This window comes from Phocoena phocoena, chromosome 9, assembly GCF_963924675.1.
Source record: "Phocoena phocoena chromosome 9, mPhoPho1.1, whole genome shotgun sequence".
In the NCBI taxonomy this organism is placed as follows: Eukaryota; Metazoa; Chordata; class Mammalia; order Artiodactyla; family Phocoenidae; genus Phocoena; species Phocoena phocoena.
The window spans coordinates 51,434,546-51,455,762 of NC_089227.1; the positions used below are offsets into that span (position 1 = coordinate 51,434,546).

General features: G+C 36.8%; 1 protein-coding gene across 6 annotated transcripts in view; it reads right to left on the minus strand.

Annotated features, from left to right (window-relative positions):
* Positions 1-21,217, minus strand: part of CDK14 (cyclin dependent kinase 14) — a 591,939-nt gene that overhangs the window by 270,869 nt on the left and 299,853 nt on the right. For all 6 annotated transcript variants that reach the window (XM_065884381.1, XM_065884384.1, XM_065884382.1 and 3 more), the window contains one exon: positions 13,826-13,949. In XM_065884381.1, coding sequence (XP_065740453.1) covers positions 13,826-13,949 — 124 coding nt within the window. The remainder of the gene's footprint in view (positions 1-13,825; positions 13,950-21,217) is intronic.

The following is a 21,217-nucleotide window of genomic DNA, read 5'->3' on the forward strand; positions in this document are numbered from 1 at the left end:
AATCCACTGCTACTTTAACCCCGTCCTGTCTGGGAAGGGAACAGATGCCCTCAGGCGACCACGCAGAGGCGGGGCCAGATCCAAAGCTGAACCCCAAGAGCTGTGCAAACAAAGAAGAGAAAGAGAAATCTCTCCCAGCAGCCTCAGGTGCAGCGGATTAAATCTCCACAATCAACTTGATGTACCCAGCATCTGTGGAATACCTGAATAGACAACGAATCACCCCAAAATTGAGGCAGTGAAGCTTGGGAGCAACTGCAGACTTGCGATTTGCTTTCTGCATCTAATTTGTTTCTGGTTTTAGGTTTATCTTCGTTTAGTACTTAGAGTTTATTATCACTGGTAGATTTCTTTATTGATTTAGTTACTCTCTTCCTTCTTTTTTAATATAGATATATATTTTTTTTCCCTTTTCTCTTTTTGTGAGTGTGCATGTGTATGATTTCTTTGTGTCATTCTGTCTCTATAGCTTTGCTTTCACCATTTTTCCTAGGGTTATTTCCAACCATCTTTTTTTTCTCTTTTTTTATTACTTTTTAATATATCTTTACTAATTTTTTATTTTTATTTAAATACCTTTATTTTCTTTATTCCTTCTTCCTTTTCTTCTTTCTTTCCTTTCCCTCCCTCCCTCCCTCCATCCCTTCCTTCCTTCCTTTCTTTCTTTCTTTTTCTCTCCATCTTCTTCTGAGCCGTGTAGCTGACAGTGTCTTGGTACTCCAGCCAGGTGTCAGGCCTGTGCCTTTGACGTTGGAGATCCGAGTTCAGGACAATGATCCACCAGAGACCTCCAGGCTCCATGTAATATCAAATGGCAAAAGCTCTCCCAGAGATCTCCATCTCAATGCTAAGACCCAGATCCACTCAATGACCAGCAATTTACAGAGCTAGACACCCTATGCCTAACAACTAGCAAAACAGGAACACAAAAACACCCATCAGCAGAGAGGCTTCCTAAAATCATAATAAGTTCACAGACACCCCAAAACACACCACCGGACGCAGTCCTGCCCACCAGAAAGAAAAGATACAGCCTCATCCACCAGAACACAGGCACCAGTCCCCTCCACCAGGAAGCCCACACAATCCACTGAACCAACTTTAGCCACTGGGGGAAGACACCAAAAACAATGGGAACTACAAACCCACAGCCTGTGAAAAGGAAACCCCAGTAAAGTTAAACAAAATGAGAACACAGAGAAACAGAGAGGAGATGAAGTAGCAGGTAAAAACCCACCAGACCAAACAAATGAAGAGGAAATAGGCAGTCTACCTGAAAAAGAATTCAGAGTAATCATAGTAAAGATGATCCATAATCGTGGAAATAGAACAGAAAAGATACAAGAAATGTTTAACAAGGACCTAGAAGAACAAACGAGCAAACAATGATGAACAACACAATAAATTAAATTAAAAATTCTCTAGAAGGAATCAATAGCAGAATAACTGAGGCAGAAGAACGGATGAGCGACCTCGAATATAAAATAGTGGAAATAACTACTGCAGAGCAGAATAAAGGAAAACGAATGAAAAGAATTGAGGACAGTCTCAGAGACCTCTGGGACAACATTAAACGCACCAACATTCGAATTATAGGGGTCCCAGAAGAAGAAGAGAAAAAGAAAGGGACTGACAAAATATTTGAAGAGATCATAGTTGAAAACTTCCCTAATATGGGAAAGGAAATAGTCAGTCAAGTCCAGGAAGCACAGACAGTGCCATACAGGATAAATCCAAGGAGAAACATGCCAAGACACACGTTAATCAAACTATCAAAAATTAAATACAAAGAAAAGATATCAAAAGCAGCAAGAGAAAAACAACAAATAACACACAAGGGAATCCCCATAACAGGTGATCTTTCGGCAGAAACTCTGCAAGCCAGAAGGGAGTGGCAGGACACATTTAAAGTGATGAAAGGGAAAAACCTACAAACAACATTACTCTACCCAGCAAGGATCTCATTCATATTCATTGGAGAAATTAAAAGCTTTACAGACAAGCAAAAGCTAACAGAATTCAGCACCACGAAACCAGCTTTACAACAAGTGCTAAAGGAACTTCTCTAGATAGGAAACACAAGAGAAGGAAAAGACCTCCAATAACAAGCCCAAAACAATTAAGAAAATGGTAATAGGAACATACATATTGATAATTACCTTAAATGTAAATGGATTAAATGCTCCAAAGATATAGACTGGCTGATGAATACAAAAACAAGACCCGTATATATGCTGTCTACAAGAGACCCACGTCAGACCTAGGGACACATACAGACTGAAAGTCAGAGGATGAAAAAGATGTTCCATGCAAATGGAAATCAAAAGAAAGCTGGAGTAGCAATTCTCATATCAGAGAAAGCAGACTTTAAAACAAAGACTATTACAAGCGACAAAGAAGGACACTACATAATGATCAAGGTATCAATCCAAGAAGATATAACAATTATAAATATTTATGCACCCAACATAGGAGCACCACAACACATAAGGCAGATGCCAACAGCCACAAAAGGGGAAAACGACAGTAACACAATCATAGTAGGGGACGTTAACACCCCACCTTCACCAATGGACAGATCATCCAAAAATGAAAATAAATAAGGAAACACAAGCTTTAAATGATACATTAAAGAATATGGACTTAAATGATACTGAAAGGACATTCCATGCAAAAACAACAGAACACACTTTCTTCTCAAGTGTTCATGGAACCTTCACCAGGATACACCATATCTTGAGTCACAAATCAAGCCTCGGTAAATTTAAGAAAATTGAAATTGTATCAAGTGTCTTTTCCAACCACAATGGTATGAGAGTACATATCATTTACAGGAAAAAAAAATCTGTAAAAAATACAAATACATGGAGGCTAAACAATACACTACTAAATAACCAAGAGATCACTGAAGAAATCAAAGTGGAAATCAAAAACTTCCTAGAGACAAACAACAATGAAAACACGACAACCCAAAACCTATGGGATGCAGCAAAAGCCGTTCTAAGAGGGAAGTTTATAGCAATACAAGCCTACGTCAAGAAACAAGAAAAATCTAAAATAAACATCCTAAACTTACACCTAAAGCAATTAGAGAATAAAGAACAAAGAAACACCGAAGTTAGCAGAAGGAAAGAAACCATAAAGATCAGATCAGAAATAAATGAAAAAGAAATGAAGGAAACAATAGCAATGATCAGTAAAACTAAAAGCTAGTTGTTTGAGAATATAAACAAAATTGATAAACCATTAGCCAGACTCATCAAGAAAAAAGGGGAGAAGACTCAAATCACTAGAATTATAAATGAAAAAGAAGTAACAACCGACACTGCAGAAATGGAAAGGATCATAAGAGATTACTACAAGCAACTCTATGCCAATAAAATGGACAACCTGGAAGAAATGGACAAATTCTTAGAAAAGCACAACCTTCTGACACTGAACCAGGAAGAAATAGAAAATATAAACAGACCAATCACAAGCACTGCAATTGAAACTGTGATTAAAAATCTTCACACAGGGCTTCCCTGGTGGCATAGTGGCTGAGAGTCCTCCTGCCAATGCAGGGGACACGGTTCGTGCCCCGGTCTGGGAAGATCCCACATGCCGCAGAGCGGCTAGGCCGGTGAGCCATGGCCGCTGAGCCTGCGCATCCAGAGCCTGTGCTCCGCAACGGGAGAGGCCACAACAGTGAGAGGCCCGTGTACCACAAAAAAAAGTCTTCAAACAAACAAAAGCCCAGGACCAGATGGCTTCACAGGCGAATTCTATCAAACATTTAGAGAAGAGCTAACACCTATCCTTCTCAAACTCTTCCAAAATATAGCAGAGGGAGGAACACTCCCAAACTCATTCTACGAGGCCACCATCACCCTGATACCAAAACCAGACAAGGATGTCACAAAGAAACAAAACTACAGGCCAATATCACTGATGAACATAGATGCAAAAATCCTCAACAGAATACTAGCAAACAGAATCCAACAGCACATTAAAAGGATCATACACCATGATCAAGTGGGGTTTATTCTAAGAATGCAAGGATTCAATATACGCAAATCAATCAATGTGATAAACCATATTAACAAATTGAAGGAGAAAAACCATATAATCGTCTCAACAGATGCAGAAAAAGCTTTCGACAAAATTCAACACCCATTAATGATAAAAACCCTCCAGAAAGTAGGCATAGAGGGAACCTACCTCAACATAATAAAGCCCACATATGACAAACCCACAGCCAACATTGTACTCAATGGTGAAAAACTGAAAGCATTTCCACTGAGATCAGGAACAAGACAAGGATGCCCACTCTCACCACTATTATTCACCATAGTTTTGGAAGTTTTAGCCACAGCAGTCAGAGAAGAAAAAGAAATAAAAGGACTCCACATCGGAAGAGAAGTAAAGCTGTCACTGTTTGCAGATGACATGATACTTAAACAAAGAGAATCCTAAAGATGCTACTACCAGAAAACTACTAGAGCTAATCAATGTATTTGGTAAAGTAGCAGGATTCAAAATTAATGCATAGAAATCTCTTGCATTCCTATACACTAATGATGAAAAATATGAAAGAGAAATTAAGGAAACACTTCCATTTACCATTGCAACAAAAAGAATAAAATACCTGGGAATAAAGCTACCTAAGGAGACAAAAGACCTGTATGCTAAAAATTGTAAGACACTGATAAAGAAATTAAAGATGAGACAAACAGATGGAGAGATACACCATGTTCTTGGATTGGAAGAATCAACATTGTGAAAATGACTATACTACCCAAAGCGATCTACAGATTCAATGCAATCCCTGTCAAACTACCAATAGCATTTTTCATGGGAATAGGAGAAGAAAACTGCACAATTTGTATGGAAACATGAAAGACTCCAAATAGCCAAAGCAATCTTGAGAAAGAGAAATGGAGCGGGAAGAATCAGGCTCCCAGATTTCAGACTATACTACAAAGCTACAGTAATCAAGACAGTATGGTACTGGCACAAAAACAGAAATATAGGGCTTCCCTGGTGGCGCAGTGGTTGAGAGTCCGCCTGCCGATGCAGGGGACGCGGGTTTGTGCCCCGGTCTGGGAAGATCCCGCATGCCGCGGAGCGGCTGGGCCCGTGAGCCATGGCCACTGAGCCTGCACGTTCAGAGCCTGTGCTCCGCAACGGGAGAGGCCACAGCAGTGAGAGGCCCGCGTACCGCCAAAAAAAAAAAAAAAAAAAAAGAATAAAACTTTCCTTAAAAAAAAAAAAAAAAAAAAACAGAAATATAGATCAAGGGAACAGGATAGGAAGCCCAGAAATAAACCCACGCACCTGTGGTCACCTTATTTGTATTAAAGGAGGCAAGAATATACAATGGAGAAAAGACAGCCTCTTCAATAAGTGGTGCTGGGAAAACTGGACAGCCACATGTAAAAGAATGAAATTAGAACACTCCCTAACACCATACACAAAAATAAACTCAAAATGGATGAGAGACCTAAATTTAAGGCCAGACACTATAAAACTCTTAGAGGAAAACATAGTCAGAACACTCTATGACATAAATTAAAGCAAGATCCTTTTTGACTCACCTCCTAGAGAAATGGAAATAAAAACAAAAATAAATAAATGGAACCTAATGAAACTTAAAACGTTTTGCACAGCGAAGGAAACCATAAATAAGATGAAAAGACAACCCTCAGAATGGGAGAAAATATTTGTAAATGAAGCAAGTGTCAAAGGATTAATCACTGAAATTTATAAGCAGCTTATGCAGCTCAATAGCAAAAAAACAAACAATCCACTCTAAAAATGGGCAGAAGACCTTAAAAGACATTTCTCCGAAGAAGACATACAGATGGCCAACAAACACATGAAAGGAAGCTCAACATCACTAATCATTAGAAAAATGCAAATCAAAACTACAATGAGGTATCACCTAACACCAGTCAGAATGGCCATCATCAAAAAATCTACAAAGAATAAATTCTGGAGAGAGTGTGGAGAAAAGGGAAAACTCTTGCACTGTTGGTAGGACATAAATTGATACAGCCACTATGGAGAACAGTATGGAGGTTCCTTAAAAAACTAAAAATAGAACTGCCATATGACCCTGCAATCCCAGTACTGGGCATATACCCTGAGAAAACCATAATTCGAAAAGAGTCATGTACCACGATGTTCATTGCAGCTTTATGTACAATAGCGAGGGCCTGGAAGCAACCTAAGTGTTCACTGACAGATGAATGGATAAAGAAGATATGGCATATATATACAATGGAATATTACTCAGCCATAAAAAGAAACGAAATTGAGTTATTTGTAGTGAGTTGGATTGACCTAAAGTCTGTCATACAGAGGGAAGGAAGTCAGAAAGAGAAAAACAAATACCGTATGCTAACATATATATGGAATCTAAAAAAAAAAGAAGAAGAATGGTTCTAAAGAACCTAGGGGCAGGACAGGAATAAAGATGCAGATGTAGAGAATGGACTTGAGGACACGGGGAGGGAGAAGGGTAAGCTGGGATGAAGTGAGAAAGTGGCATGGACTTATACATACTACAAATGTAAAATAGATAGCTAGTGGAAAGCAGCCGCATAGCACAGGGAGATCAGCTAGGTGCTTTGTGACCATCTAGAGGGGTGGGATCGGGAGGGTGGGAGGGAGATGCAAGACTGAGGAGATATGTGGATATATGGATATGTATAGCTGATTCACTTTGTTATAAAGCAGAAACTAACACACTGTTTTAAAGCAATTATACTCCAATAAAGATCTTTAAAAAAAAAGAAAGTACACATGCACCACAATGTTCATTGTAGCACTGTTTACTGTAGCTAAGATGTGGAAACAACCTAAATGTCCACTGACAGAGGAATGGATAAAGATATGGCACATACATACAATGGAATATGACTCATCCATAAAAAGAACAGAATAATGCCATTTGCAGCAATGTGGATGTAACTAGAGATTATTATACTAAGTGAAGTAAATCAGGAAGAGAAAGACAAATATCATATGATACCACTTACATGTGAAATCTAAAATATTACACAAATGAACTTATCTACAAAACAAAAACAGACTCACAGACGTAGAGAACAGACTTTTGGTTGCCAAGGAGGAGGGGGTTGGGGGATAGATGGTTTGGGAGTTTGGGATTAGCAGATCTAAACTATTATATATAGAACGGATAAACAAGGTCCTACTGTAAAGCACAGGGAACTATATTCAATATCCTGTTTTAAACCATAATGGAGAAGAATATGAAAAAGAATGTATATATATGTATAACTGAATCACTTTGTGTACAGTAGAAATTAACACAACATTGTAAATCAACTATACTTCAATAAAATAAATTTTTAAAAAATAAAGTCCATTTAAATGGAGGAAAAACACAGGTATGTTAACATACCTGGGAAAAGTTACATTATGATAACACAAAACAGAAAGAACAATATAATGAAATGTCATCAACATCCCTTTTGAATCCAAGAAAACTTCTGAATGGATGAGCGGGGATATTAAACAAGATTTAAATAATGACGCTAAGTGATATTTCATGATCCTAGAGAAGACAATTTGAAGTATCAACACTCCTTTTCAAAAGGGTTACTACATCTTTAAAATAATGAGTCATGGGGATTAACTTTAATTCACATGTTAATCAAATTATTTCTAACATGGAATGTTGATAATGTATTTGATACATTTTAAGACATGTACATTTTGATTTGGAGTTTTAATGAAGCCCAGAAAAATTAGGTAGAAAAACAGCCCTTTCTTTGGTTCATATTGTAGCACAAATTATTATAAAAATATTCTTTGGCTTTCAGATCTTCATGAAAGCAACTGCCTAAACTTTGCATTAAAACTGCTTATGTTAAAATTCAAAGGACCTTTCTAAAAGTAGATTGATACCTCACGTTAGACAATAAAGATATTTTTGCTAATAGAAATTATATTCTAAACCAAATATACAGTAAAATTGAATCCTACCAGTCAAAGCATGGTTAGTTATATCTAACATTTAATATATAACTATGGCTTCAATGGTGAATTTTATAGGCTAACGATAAAAAGTAGTTAAAGGTTTGTAATTTGAGGACTAACAGGCTTTTATTCAGAGACTTTATATTTATCACACAGACAGACTCTACTCTGTATCTGAAAGCAGTTGATTTCTTTCTGTTTTCTACTATTCCCTACATGAATTCTGAGAGACACATTACAAACAAACCCTGCACTCACCATGGCCTCTGCAGTTACATCTCTGGTGTGTTCTGCAAATTAATCTAAAATGTGATTTACAATAATTCCTTTTTCAAATTAAGACAAGGAACAGCCTGGAGGAGGAAACTACCAACATTAGAAAGGTAACATTTTAGACCTCTGGTGGGAAAGAGACCTGTGTAATTTTACTTGATTAAAACCACAGAGCTGTTTAACTTGGTTCCTACATTAGGAAAGCCAGTAAAATAAGCCAAGACCTTAAATGCTTATATTACAGAGTTTGCACTGTCTCTTTTTTTCAGGGGCAAATTTAACCCAGCTGTCTTTCCATGTAGCAAAGCCCTGACCCCTAAAAATAGCAGAAGAATGGCTGGAAAATGTGGGTGACACAATCATCAACATCTTGCAAGAACTGCAGAAAGCTGCAATTCTACAGACTCAGCTATTTTGTTTTCATCTCATTTACATGGAAAAATACCTTTAAGTTTTCATACTATCATGCTGCAAATGAACATTAACTTCTTGGTGAGCTTATTTATGCATTTACTTGTCACACTACGATAATTTTCTTTTAATGTGATCTCAACACATATCATAAAAGTGTGGCTCTCATCTACTTGAATTTCTAGAAGCCAGAATAAAAAAATTAGACCATAGGAAGGGATGGTATAGCCTTGACTATGGATTCAATTGACTGATTTTTATCCAACAGTGAATATCTGATCATTAGAAGATAAGTTAATAATTTCAGAAATGTACAACATAAAAAAACAACTCTGAGAAGAATCTTAGAAAGTATCTGTTCAATGCACTTATTTTTTAGTTGAGGAGTCTAAGCTCAGAGGGGATAAATGACTTCCTGAAAGTCATAAGCTAGTTATAGACAGAGCCAGGTCTCCTAATTCAAGGCTCAACACACTTTGATTTCAACAATAGTACAACCAGACAATCATTTAAGGTCTGCAGAGTAGGAACTTCAAATCTTATACATCTTTTCTACATGTTTACATTCATTCAGTGATATTTACTTCTGCAGCTTTAGGCTATAAATATAATACCAAGCAGATATGCAGAGCCAATGTATAATAGCCTCAAAGCAATCCTGAGGCTCCAACACCATCTGAAGTCATCTAATTCCATCTGCACTCTTGACTATGCCCAGCCAGGAGAGCGCTGATGAAGAGAAAATTAATTTGTAAACTGTTGGTTTGCTAAAGCGAATCAAGCAGAAATTAGTAAATTCACTAGTAATTAGTAAATCAGTGGGTCTTAGTCTTTACACTAATACTGAATTTTGTTATGCATATTGTTTCTTCATTCAACCAATATTTACTGAGCATCTCCTATGATCTAAACATAGCACAGACAACAGTGAGCAAGACAGGACTTCCCTGGTGGCCCAGTGGCTGAGACTCTGCGCTCCCAATGCAGAGGGCCTGGGTCCATCCCTGGTCAGGGAAATAGATACCCCATGCATACTACAACTAAAGATCCCTCATGATGCAATGAAGATCCCGCATGCCACAACTAAGACCCAGCACAGCCAAATAAATAAATAAATATAAGAGTGAGCAAGACAGGCCATGTCCCTGCTCTCATGGAAGTTACAATCAAGTAGCAGAACCAAAAAATTAACCAATAAACAAATGACAAAATAATTTCAGCGTGCCACAAGTGCTACTGAAGAAGTTGAACTGGGTGATCATGGTGGTAAAATTCTATTTTTGGAAAGGTGGCCTTTTTGAACAAGTAACATATGATCTATGATATGTGTGATGAGAAAGAGGCAGCCACGTGAGAAGCAGGAAGAACAGTATTCCAGGCAAAGCGAAAGGCTAAGTAAGAGGCTCTGATGTGGGAATGCGTTTGGCGTTTGGTTGTACTACAGTAGGCAACGAGGAGCAAGGTAGTGAAAACATAGGCTGGGTAAGGGATTTGAAATAGTTTTTCCCCAAAATAATGTAAACACGAACGCTTTTTTAGAAATGGGTCTAAACACTACACAATTTTATTATCTTATTATACACAGGTGGCACAAACTTCTGCATTAGGAAAGCCATAGTGATTCTAAATCATGTGTAATTTACTTATTTTTAAATGCATATAGAAAACAAGTCTCAGGTAAGTGCTTAAATATGATTTTGTTTACAAGGAAAAAAAAATAGTACAGCATTTTGACCACCCGGAATTCAGAACTGCATTCCGTTTAAACATGAATGGGTCTGTGGATACATTATCATCTGGTTTACCTTGTCCAGCAGGTAAAATCTCCAAAAGACTAAGGCTGAAATCACTCATTACTACTGAATTAGTCAAATGACAAAATGTTCTTTAAATTATGTGATGCATTTTTTTGGTATTAGTGCAATCTATTTTCGTAGCACGAGTGTCATGTTTGTCATATGTATAAAATACATAAAATGGTTAATAATTTCCTATAATTATTAATATATAAATATAAATATATACAATGAACAATAATTTACTGGAAGATTAGGCAGGTCTGTAAGGTAAAATATCTATGTATATAAATATAAAGATCCTGGGCCACCTGAAATTGAAGGATGTGGATCAAGCATCTGAATTCCAGTTTTGTGAGCAGCTACCATCATATAATCAAGCCTGTGAGAATTTCTAACCCTCTCTGAATCTCATGTCTCTCTCAAAAGTATAGGTTACTATACATAACTACATTTAAGAGACAATGAAACAAGAATTTCTAAGCATCTGGCACACAGAATAAACTCAATAAATTTTAGTGCTTCTCCCTCCCCCCCATATATTTCCTCTAATAAAAGCAGTAGCATTTATGATAAAGGAATTATACTCATACAGATTTCATTTGTACCTCTGAATCAAAATTTTATGATATTTTTCACATAAGAGATATAGGTAGGACAAAGGAACTGCTGCTAAAGCTCTTTACACATCAAACTCTGAATTAAGACCTAGTGTTTCTAATTGTTCTGCTTCCTGGAACCGTCCCATTTTGACTGTCTAGCTCCTCCATCTCAGACTGTGTTTCCTTCATCTCAGACACAAACACGTGCCCGACCGCAGTAAATCACAGTTAATCGCATGTCTTAAATTAAAAGACAAAAATGATGCACAATTGGGAGAAATTGTCAGTTGGTGAATGAGTCTCCCTCATTACACTTCGTGCACAGGATGCATGCCAAGTCTGTGTTCCAGGCAAGAAGATTCAGTCTATGACACTGAGGTACAACCTTTGTGCAGAGCAGTCTGGTTCAAAGAATCAAATGCTTTAAAACACGCAACGCTGTAATTGCAGCATATATGGAACATTCAATACAGGACTGTGCATAATCATGAACAATTAGAAGGAACCAAAATATTCACTGATGAGGGACTCAATAAAAAGACTAGGTCTTGGCTATTAAAGGAAAAATCTATGCTGTTACAAATGATTTTTTCATGTTGAGTAACAGGAGAAAATGTCCATGAAATATTCTTATGTGAAAACTACTTACAAAACAATGTTTCTTTTTTTTTTTCAGGATTATATAATTGATGGGAGAAGCAAGAAAAGAGAGAGAGAAGGAGGAGAAAGACACTGGGAAAATATACAACAAAAATGTTAACATTTGTTATCTCTGAATTGGTTATACTTTCTAAATTTTCTAATTTTCTAAAAAAATCTTTCTAAGTTGTTTAAAATTACACTTGAATTTATCTCTGAATCTACTGCAAAATGTCAGTTTTTTTTTTTTTTTTTTTGCGGTACGCGGGCCTCTCACTGTTGTGGCCTCTCCCGTTGTGGAGCACAGGCTCTGGACACACAGGCTCAGCGGCCGTGGCTCACAGGCCTAGCCTTTCCACGGCATGTGGGATCTTCCCAGACCAGGGCACGAACCCGTGTCCCCTGCATAGGCAGGCAGACTCTCAACCACTGTGCCACCAGGGAAGCCCCAAAATGTCAGTTTTAAAGATCCATAAGAATCTTTTAAGGTGAACTTACCTATTATAATAAAAACGTCATCGTAAAATTAAAAAACAATCCCTCAGTAAGCACTTAGATACAATTCTATTATTTCCTTGGTTATACAGACAAAATAAACTTTGTAAAAATGTATTCTATAAATATACAAGAAAACCATGTTCAGCAAAATTAAACGTTCAATACAATCATTTATTCCAACATATACCTTATATTAACATACTAGAAAAAAATCATTATAAATTCTTACTAATTTAATAGTAATACCCACAAACTATAAAATACGTTCACAGCAAACCCAACAGCCTTGAATTTGAGGAACTGAAAATCTTCTCTCCTCCACCCACCTACTCTCCCATTATTTTCTACACTGTAATAGAAAGACTTTACATCTAGCCACCTAGTATTATTCTGATGCTAAAACCTGACAGCAAACAACATATACACACACACAAATAAGATGAGAACAAATAAAGTTTTGCAGTATATCACCAATCATGCTAACTTTTGTTTCATTTCAATTTTAGAAGAAAAGAATATAAAAAACCCAAGAGTAGAGTCATTCCAAAGGTACTGAACAGTCTACTAACCTTGAAATAAGAAATAAACATTTCCTGCTCTCGTTTATTTCTCGGGGGGTGGGGTGGGAAAAGATAATCATATTTCGGTAAAAGCCCATATCTCAACCTCAGGCGTCTTTGTGTCCCAAGGGTAATATTTCCATTCCATTCTTAATGGAACAAATTTCTAATCAGAATATGTATTCAAAAATAATTGAGGCAATGCAATGTCAACACATCATGCTGCCATCAGCATTCCTGGTGCTGGGAATTGACCTGGCACACTCTGGTGTGACAGGGAGTCAGGGCAGTGCAGACACATCAGACATGATGATGAAGTGAGGGGAGCCAGCAAGGACAACACAACAGTTCTGCTCCTCTTTGGGTGCTTAAGCCAGTGTTGGATGAAAGCTTCTAAGCTGTAAGAGGCCAACCTTAAAACCTTTAAGGAAGGGATGACTTTTAATGGATCCAGGCCAGGACCTCAACTTTTAAATCAGCAACAGTGTCTACTTTTATAAAGTTACTGAGAATTTTTCAAACAACAGTCACTTTCAGAAAGGTTAACACTGCCCCTAGATTTTTAAATTATTAAAATCTCAGGACAACATACACTACTGAATATATTTTGTGATGCTCTGAAACAGTCCCAAGGTTTAAATCCAGGTTTCTTCAAGTTTGACAATATATTGGTAGTTGTTGAAGCCGGGTGATGGGTAATGGGGCTCCTTATCGTATCCTTCTACTTTTGACTGTGCTTGACATTTTCATAATAGAAAATGGAAAAAATAGATTTCTTTCAATGTATTTTATATTCAAAATTTTACTGACTTTTCCTTTGGAAAAATATGAGATCTGATTTGTGCTTATGATTATTTAATGCTTTAACAAGCAATGTGGATTTTTAAAAAATCTACCAAGCATGATGTTGATCATAAAAAAATTTTTTTTTTCACTCCTGAAAAAATGTTACCAGGATCTGGAATGATAGAAGAAGTGCACCTAAACAAATGCAGTGCCACCATCTGCCTGGCATTCTCACAGTGTGACAAAATAGACTGGTAATTAACTGCTTTCCTACCGAAATCTGCCAGCTTTAACTCCCCCGTGTCACTGATCAGAAGGTTCTGTGGTTTCAGGTCTCTGTGCAAAATATAACGCTGGTGGATGTAAGACAGCCCTCGCAGCAACTGAAATAAAAACAACTGAAAAAATAGGGAGACAAAAGTTAAAATCTGAACACAGACAAATGCCAGTTTCTACATACAGTCTGCCAAGTACTTGTGTTTAGTGAAAATGGGTAACCATCACTAAATTTCCTACCAAACTATTTAACCAGAATTTGCATAAGGGTATGGAAATTCCTAATTCATTAAGAAGTAAATCTGAAAATTTCTAACAACCTATTATGTCAACCCAGAGTGATACCTCCTCAGCCAGAAAGATCTATAATCCAATCTGTGTTCTATAAATTAAGTACAATGTAAAGAATCATTTTTTAAATAATATTTTATTTCTTCAGGTCTAAATTGATGCTTGAGACAGAGAAAAAAAATCTATCCAGAATATTATAAAAAGAAGCAGAATTTTTTACTAAGTTTATGTAAATGTGCATGTATTCAATTCCATAGAAATGACATAAACATGGTACCGAAGGATTCACCCATTAACATGCTTTAAGGAATGAAAGATAAGATGATTTCAAGTAATTAAAACAAAAACAGTCACATGGTCCAATTATTACTGGATTGTAATTATATTGCTTTTGCATATATGGCCATAGAGATTAGGCTGTTGCCTAAAGACAGACAGGTACCTTCACTAATTACAGAACAGACCCATCCTAAAGGGAAAGGAAACAGAAAACAGAGAAATCAAGAATTCAAGAGCAATGGTTTTATAAGAAATAATTTTAAGAAGTGACTGATGGCCTTCCCTGTTTAGTTTCATATTGGATCCTATCAAATGTTCCCAATTTTGATAACAAAAAATGTGAGTCACTAGGCTTTCCAATATTTATAAAAATGTTTATAAAAAAGAGACTATCTTTAAACAATTTACTTGCCAAAATAATCCTAATTGACATAGTTTTTAAAAATCAATCTCCTAAAACAAAAATAAAAACAAAAGGTTTTAGGTGCCATCAATACCGGAGTCTATGTAATCAGCTGGTAACAAAATGCAGTTTCAGGGAAATTTTAAATGAATCAGATGCCAAGTGTGGGCAGTATAAGGATTCCAGGATCTTCAAACGGAAAAGACTGGCAACTCCTTGAGGGCCCTGGAAGCTAGCATTTCTGGAATATTTTCCAACTAACTAGGGGCTCTGAAAGCCAAGTAAATTTTTTAGAGAGTGGATACCTTGAAATAACAGTAGATGAATTCATTTCAAAATCTCTGTATGTGATAATATGCTGTGGAGCAGTGAAGGCCTCGGATCATTATTTCCAGAATCTAAGTACCAGAAACTAAAAACCTGTTCTGTGTTAGCCTGGATTAAATTACTGGCTCAAGAACCTCGGGAAGCAAATGTCTCCTGGACTCCTCTTTTCAATCCTTTCTGTGTAGCAGATGGAAAGACTTAACGCCATCACCAGCAGCTTCCAGCCTCGTTCCTCCCTTCTAATACCCCCTGCATCCTGAAGCCGAAAGCTTACAATTTCTAAGAAAATCCATATCCCTTCAGTTTAGAAGGGAGAAAGGATGAGCAAATAAAGCCGCTTTGTGTTTTCAAAATCTTTTCATCAATCAATCAATCACAAAGGCAGACCACATAACAAACTTAATTTCAAAAATAAACTGATTTTGAAAAGAAAGTTTGCATTCTGCAAGGTGCTAGCAGAGACTTACCAGACTGCGATTATCTATTTCACCACAGCAACACATCTTAGTTGAACAAGCAATGACACGAAGTGCCAGCTGCCGTTCTATGCATCACAGAATACGAACTCATTTGATCTCTGTAATAATTTTAGTGGTGAAGGTACCACTATTAAATCTGTATTAGTGATGAGGAAACTGGGATCAGTTTAAGTGGCAGAGCCAGGACTCAAACCCAACAAGTTTGACTCCAAACTCCATGCCCTTAACCACTCCACTATAGGAATCTTGGCCAGAACACAAGTAGGGAGTGTTGATATAGAAGCTGCTTCCAACTAACAGGATAAAGTCTGGGCATCTAACAGCATGGCCTTCGAGGCTGCTGAGCTGAGCCCTGATTCCAGCTGGGTGCCCAGGCATCACCACTCTACATTCCCTGACTCCAAGCAGTCTCACGTACGCCCATACGCAGAGCATATTGCTCTTCAGCCCTTTACCTTTGTTCTTACCTATTCTCTGACAGAAAAGCGCTGTCTCACCTTTGCCTGCTAATCTCCATGTGTTTCTTAGATCTCTCCTCAAAAACCACTCCTCCCTGGAGGCTTTCCTGACCCTAGGCCTTCCCTCTCCCTACAGGTCTGTGTGAGGGGTTCCTCCTCTGTGCTCCTGGGGCAGCCGCTACATCTGTCTATTGCAGTTATGGTATTACCCTATCTCCCTCAGACTGTGTGCCTTAACTACCTTCCTAACCTGGGTCCACAGCTGGATGAAGTAGCTACAGAAATAACAGATGCCTGGAATGGGAGTCTCTAGAAGCTAAGGGTAGAAGTGGGTAGATCAAGCAGTCCCAAAGGGCTCTTCTTTTAATACCTCTACCAATTAGTGAAAATATATAATCCTCATGCTAATCCGGAAGCTATTCAAATAGGGTAGCGTATTAAAGAGGATTAAGAAAATCAGTGATAGGAAGGATGCAACCACACATCCAACTACAGTTGTATACATGACAAACTAAGCCCCAAACAAGACAAGTAGAACCCCAAACATTAAGTTGGAGCCCCAAACAAATTTTTAAATCTTTGATCAATGCACAAAGTCAGAACAAATCCCCATAGAATAAATTCATTCAGGATTTACTAAGTGCCAACCATGTGCCAGGTGCTGTCATGTAAGAGGGATGCAAAGATGAACAGGATATAAGATGTAGTCCCTGGACTCGAGGAACTCACAGCCCACTGGGTATGACAGACACATAAACAGATAACTACCACCTAAAGAGGTCTGCACTGTGACAGCAACGTGAACTGAGTGTACTGAAGGCACAGAGGAGGGAGGAAACTTGTCACTCTGAAAACAGAATTCATTACACATAAAATTTTAATAGGAAAACAAGCATTCACTAGATGCACAAGATGAAGTGATGTATTATATGACAAACCTCTTGCTGTTCTGAGTGAAAAAATTGAGGGGACCAAGCAAGCAGATCACTAAGAAGACAAATTAAGAAGAAAATTTTAAATAAATGAAAAGAAGACAATATATGAAACAGTAAAATTATCAATGCACCATCATAATAGTAATGGTGGCAAGGGGATAACAGTATACTTCACTGAAACCATTAGTAAACTTGGTGTTTTAGAAATAACATTTTAATGTGTTTAACAGAAAATATACTGCTAGCTAGGGGTGGGAAGGCCACAAGGAATTAGCACTGAGTTTAACAGAATGTCCCATGGAATATTCTTTGGGAGTGTTTTGAGAAAGGCAAGTCTCGGGCATTTCTTCTTTTGGCAAACAGGCAAGTATCTAACTTGCCCATGTAAATTTTTCAGAAAGCCACTTCACTTGGTTGTTGTATAAATCACCACATAACAAGCTATGTTTGATCTCTGTGAAAACCAGAGGATACTATGAAAACAAGAAGGACCACCAAAGAGGGGGCCACATGCAGAGAAAGAGTAAAAATCAGCTTTGCTACTTGCTAATAAAACTTGGTGAACATCAATGCAATCTCAGGTACTGAAAAAAAAAGGAAGGGAGAGTATTACTAATTGAAGGCTTACACTCATTTAAAGGCTGTTTTAAGTAATTTTACATATATTTTATAATCCTGTATTTTTCCTTTTCTTTTAAACAAATGAGAAAACGAAAGTTCTAAAAGCATGAGAAACTTAAAGTCATCCAACCATCACACAGCACTTGTGAACTTTCCACTACACTTCATTATCTTAAATGAGGTTGATGCTTACTAAACGCATGGATGAATACAGTTATACACCCAATATAATCAAAGTGCTCTGATTAAGTGAACCCAAGTTTGTAAGCCTCAATTAGCATATTATGTAATGAGCATATGATTCCTGAATGTCTATTTTTGCTACTTAAAATCCTCTTAAAAATAAATAACATGGCAGAAGACAGCTTTATGTCCTGAAGCTGATAAACTAACATATTTTCATTTCTATCTTCTTATTTTTCTACTGTAGTAGCCATAAGGTCTTCCTAAGAATACCTTGTCCCCTCAGGATATTCTATTCCACTTTATAAAAGGAGATATCTTCAAATCCTACAGTATGATCCTGAAGAGTTATACTCTAGTTCGAATATGTTCACTTTTTGCAATAAGAATCCCCATGGGAAAATGACTTAAATAGCAACGATACGATGAACAGGGACACTTTTACCAGCAGCAGATCTATCTATAGCCACGTTGTCTTGCCATCTCCCGCAGAAAGCAGCTCATATTCTCAGGGCCATGGCATATACTTCTTGGGAATATCCTTTAATACTCCTTCTATTCCCTTCTGAAACTCTTTAGACTTTAAGTAGGTAAAGAATATGAAGATAAGGCTTTTTATCAAAACATTTAGAGCAAGTTGGTAAAAAGCACACACACACATCATTGGACTTAATATACTTGTTACTCAAAAGAATTATTGCCACTTGCAGTGAGCAACAAATTTTATACTCCTCCACCCCCGTCAAAGTCTAAAGATGTATGATCAGATGCTCTTTGTCTCAATGCTTACAGTCATGAGATTCCATGAATGGTCTGAAATCCAGGCATTATTTAATAAATGTGGTTCCATCTAATATGAGACTAAGCACAGTGAACATCTTGCAGATTTTCCAGGCTTGGGTCAACTATCTTCAAGGGATGTCCACGGTCTCTTAGGGCTTATTAGAGTGATTAGCAATGCACCCTATGCCTTATGGCACAGCAGCAATTCTTACAAAGAGAGTTAGTTAAGTTACTTTTCTGTCACCTGGGGACCAAGTTTAAATCTTTGTATCTTAGGTTTTTCATCTTAAAAATGAGATTGTCTCAGATGCCCTTAATATTCATTCATGCTGTAAAACTGTATCCTTTCATTTTACGAATAACAGAAATAGAAGGGACTCTACAAATTGAGCAGCTGTAATAACTGCCATTTACTAAATACTTACTAGTAAATTAATCCTTCCAACACTTCTGCTAGGTAGATACTATTATCTTTATTTCACAGATAGAGAAATAAAGGCTCAGAGAAACTAAATGAATTGGGAAAAGGGACCCACAGCAAGTGTAGTAGAGGTAGTAGAGATAGTTCCCATTTTTGTCTTGCTCTGACACCCACAATTTAAAATACTGCTACCCAAAAACCATGTATACTATTTGATTAAAGTAGTTACACATTGTGTGAATCCAAGGCTAGAAAATGTGACACTGGCAAATAAACCAAAGTTGTACATCGCTAATACATGCTTCAAGTAATATGCTCCATGTTTAGCACCATACCATTTAAAACTCCACAGGATGCACAAACATTAAATTACTCATGCATCAAACTTTCTAGAAATGAAAAATAATTAGAAAATTTGAATCCTCAAAATATCTAGTGAATGTAAAAATATATTAAAATATGCATCAGATAATGATTTTACTGCAATACTAGGTCTTCTTCAACTTTCAAAAGAATGATTCATTCCATTTAGTTGAGTTTCAAATTTGCAAATACCTAATGCAAATATCAAATCATAATTTGTAATACAATGTACATAATACATTGCCAAATAGTTTATATTTTATAAAACATCATTGCAATTTTATGTGTTGAATTTTTTAAAAAGAATACTAAGAAGGTTATATGGAGCTATAAGGGAGACAGAAATAAAAGCCCAGGTAGTAAAACATTATGGTATAATTTATTTGTCACTTTGGACACACTTGACAGTATTAAGTGTGCTACTGGGATAGTGTAAGACACAAACATTCATGCCAGGGCATCGGGTCGTAGATGTGTCCTTTTTTGCCCTGTACTACAGACAGATATGGGTCTTAGAAAATCTGAGTAGTAAGGACAGTTTGTCTTGCCACGTTTTGCCCTTTTTGAGTTCTTTCATTTAACTTTCTGCTTCTTCATTCCACTCCCTCATAAGTCTTAGATACGGAACATGTTCCATTATTTCTAAATAATGTAACAAAAATGTAATTTTCAATCTCTGTGTTATTTATACATTAATATTCTATTCTTAAAGATGATAACTTTCTGGAAGGGAATAACTCAAAGAATAAGAGTTTCAAATACTTGGGCAAACTCTTGGGAAAAAGCTCTTGCACGCTTTCTGTGATCCTTAAGTTGGCCTCCCATTCCGCCCTCTCCTCCTGCCTCAATACAATGGTGGATATCAACAAGGTGTTGCTCTAGGCACCGAGATGCCCACAGTGAGCAAGTTGCCTGGAGCCATGGGAACCAGAACCGGGATACTTACAAGGAGTCAAATGGGGATTGTAAAACAGATCTGTGTTTTGCCATGTTCCTTGAAAGAAGCACATTAGCTTCTTTAGTATGTTAATATATTATCATAATATGTAATATTATATAATAATATACAATATATTATAATACTTAGTATACTAATACTAAGTAGATTTCCAAATTATTAGAGTTTGTATGTATGATGAAGAAAATGGGGAGGGCTGAGGATGAGAAACTTCCATTTAATAAACTTGGTCAGCAGCCTAAAATTAGTATTAGAAATATTCCTTAGCTGAGTAGAAAGAAGATGATCAAATTTAAGCTACTGGCTTTAATAGTTGCCCAACATAATTTTCCAAGAGAAAAACTGAAACACTTATTCCAAGGAATTCTAATAATATAATAATATTAAGTATACAACTGACCTTACTGATAGGCACTTTTTAGAACCAAAAAGAAATAGCATGAAATACAAATATTTGCTCAACCTCATTTGTGAATGTATGCAACACTCCCCCAACTACAGGCCATTCTTTTTACACACAATGAAAAGGAATAAATAGAATTTAAAATGGTTTTATTGCCTAAAGCAACACCTTAAACACTATCAACATGAACTGTCTTAATATCAGTTGATAAGGCCAATGCAACTTTTTCTTTTAAATTGAGAGAGACAGATGCAGACTGAAAAACTGACAAAGGTGATGAATCTTGAGTGTAAGAGTCTTAGAGAAAGATCACTTCTGCAAGCTATACAATAGAGAAAAATATGTTTCATATGGAATGCAGTAAAGACTCTGAGTTTGATAGGTATGATCAATAAACCTCTCTCTCTCTCTCTGCATCTTCTTAGAGAGATCTCAAGTAACAGGGATTTATATATTAATGAGAAAATATCTATGAAATGTACTGGC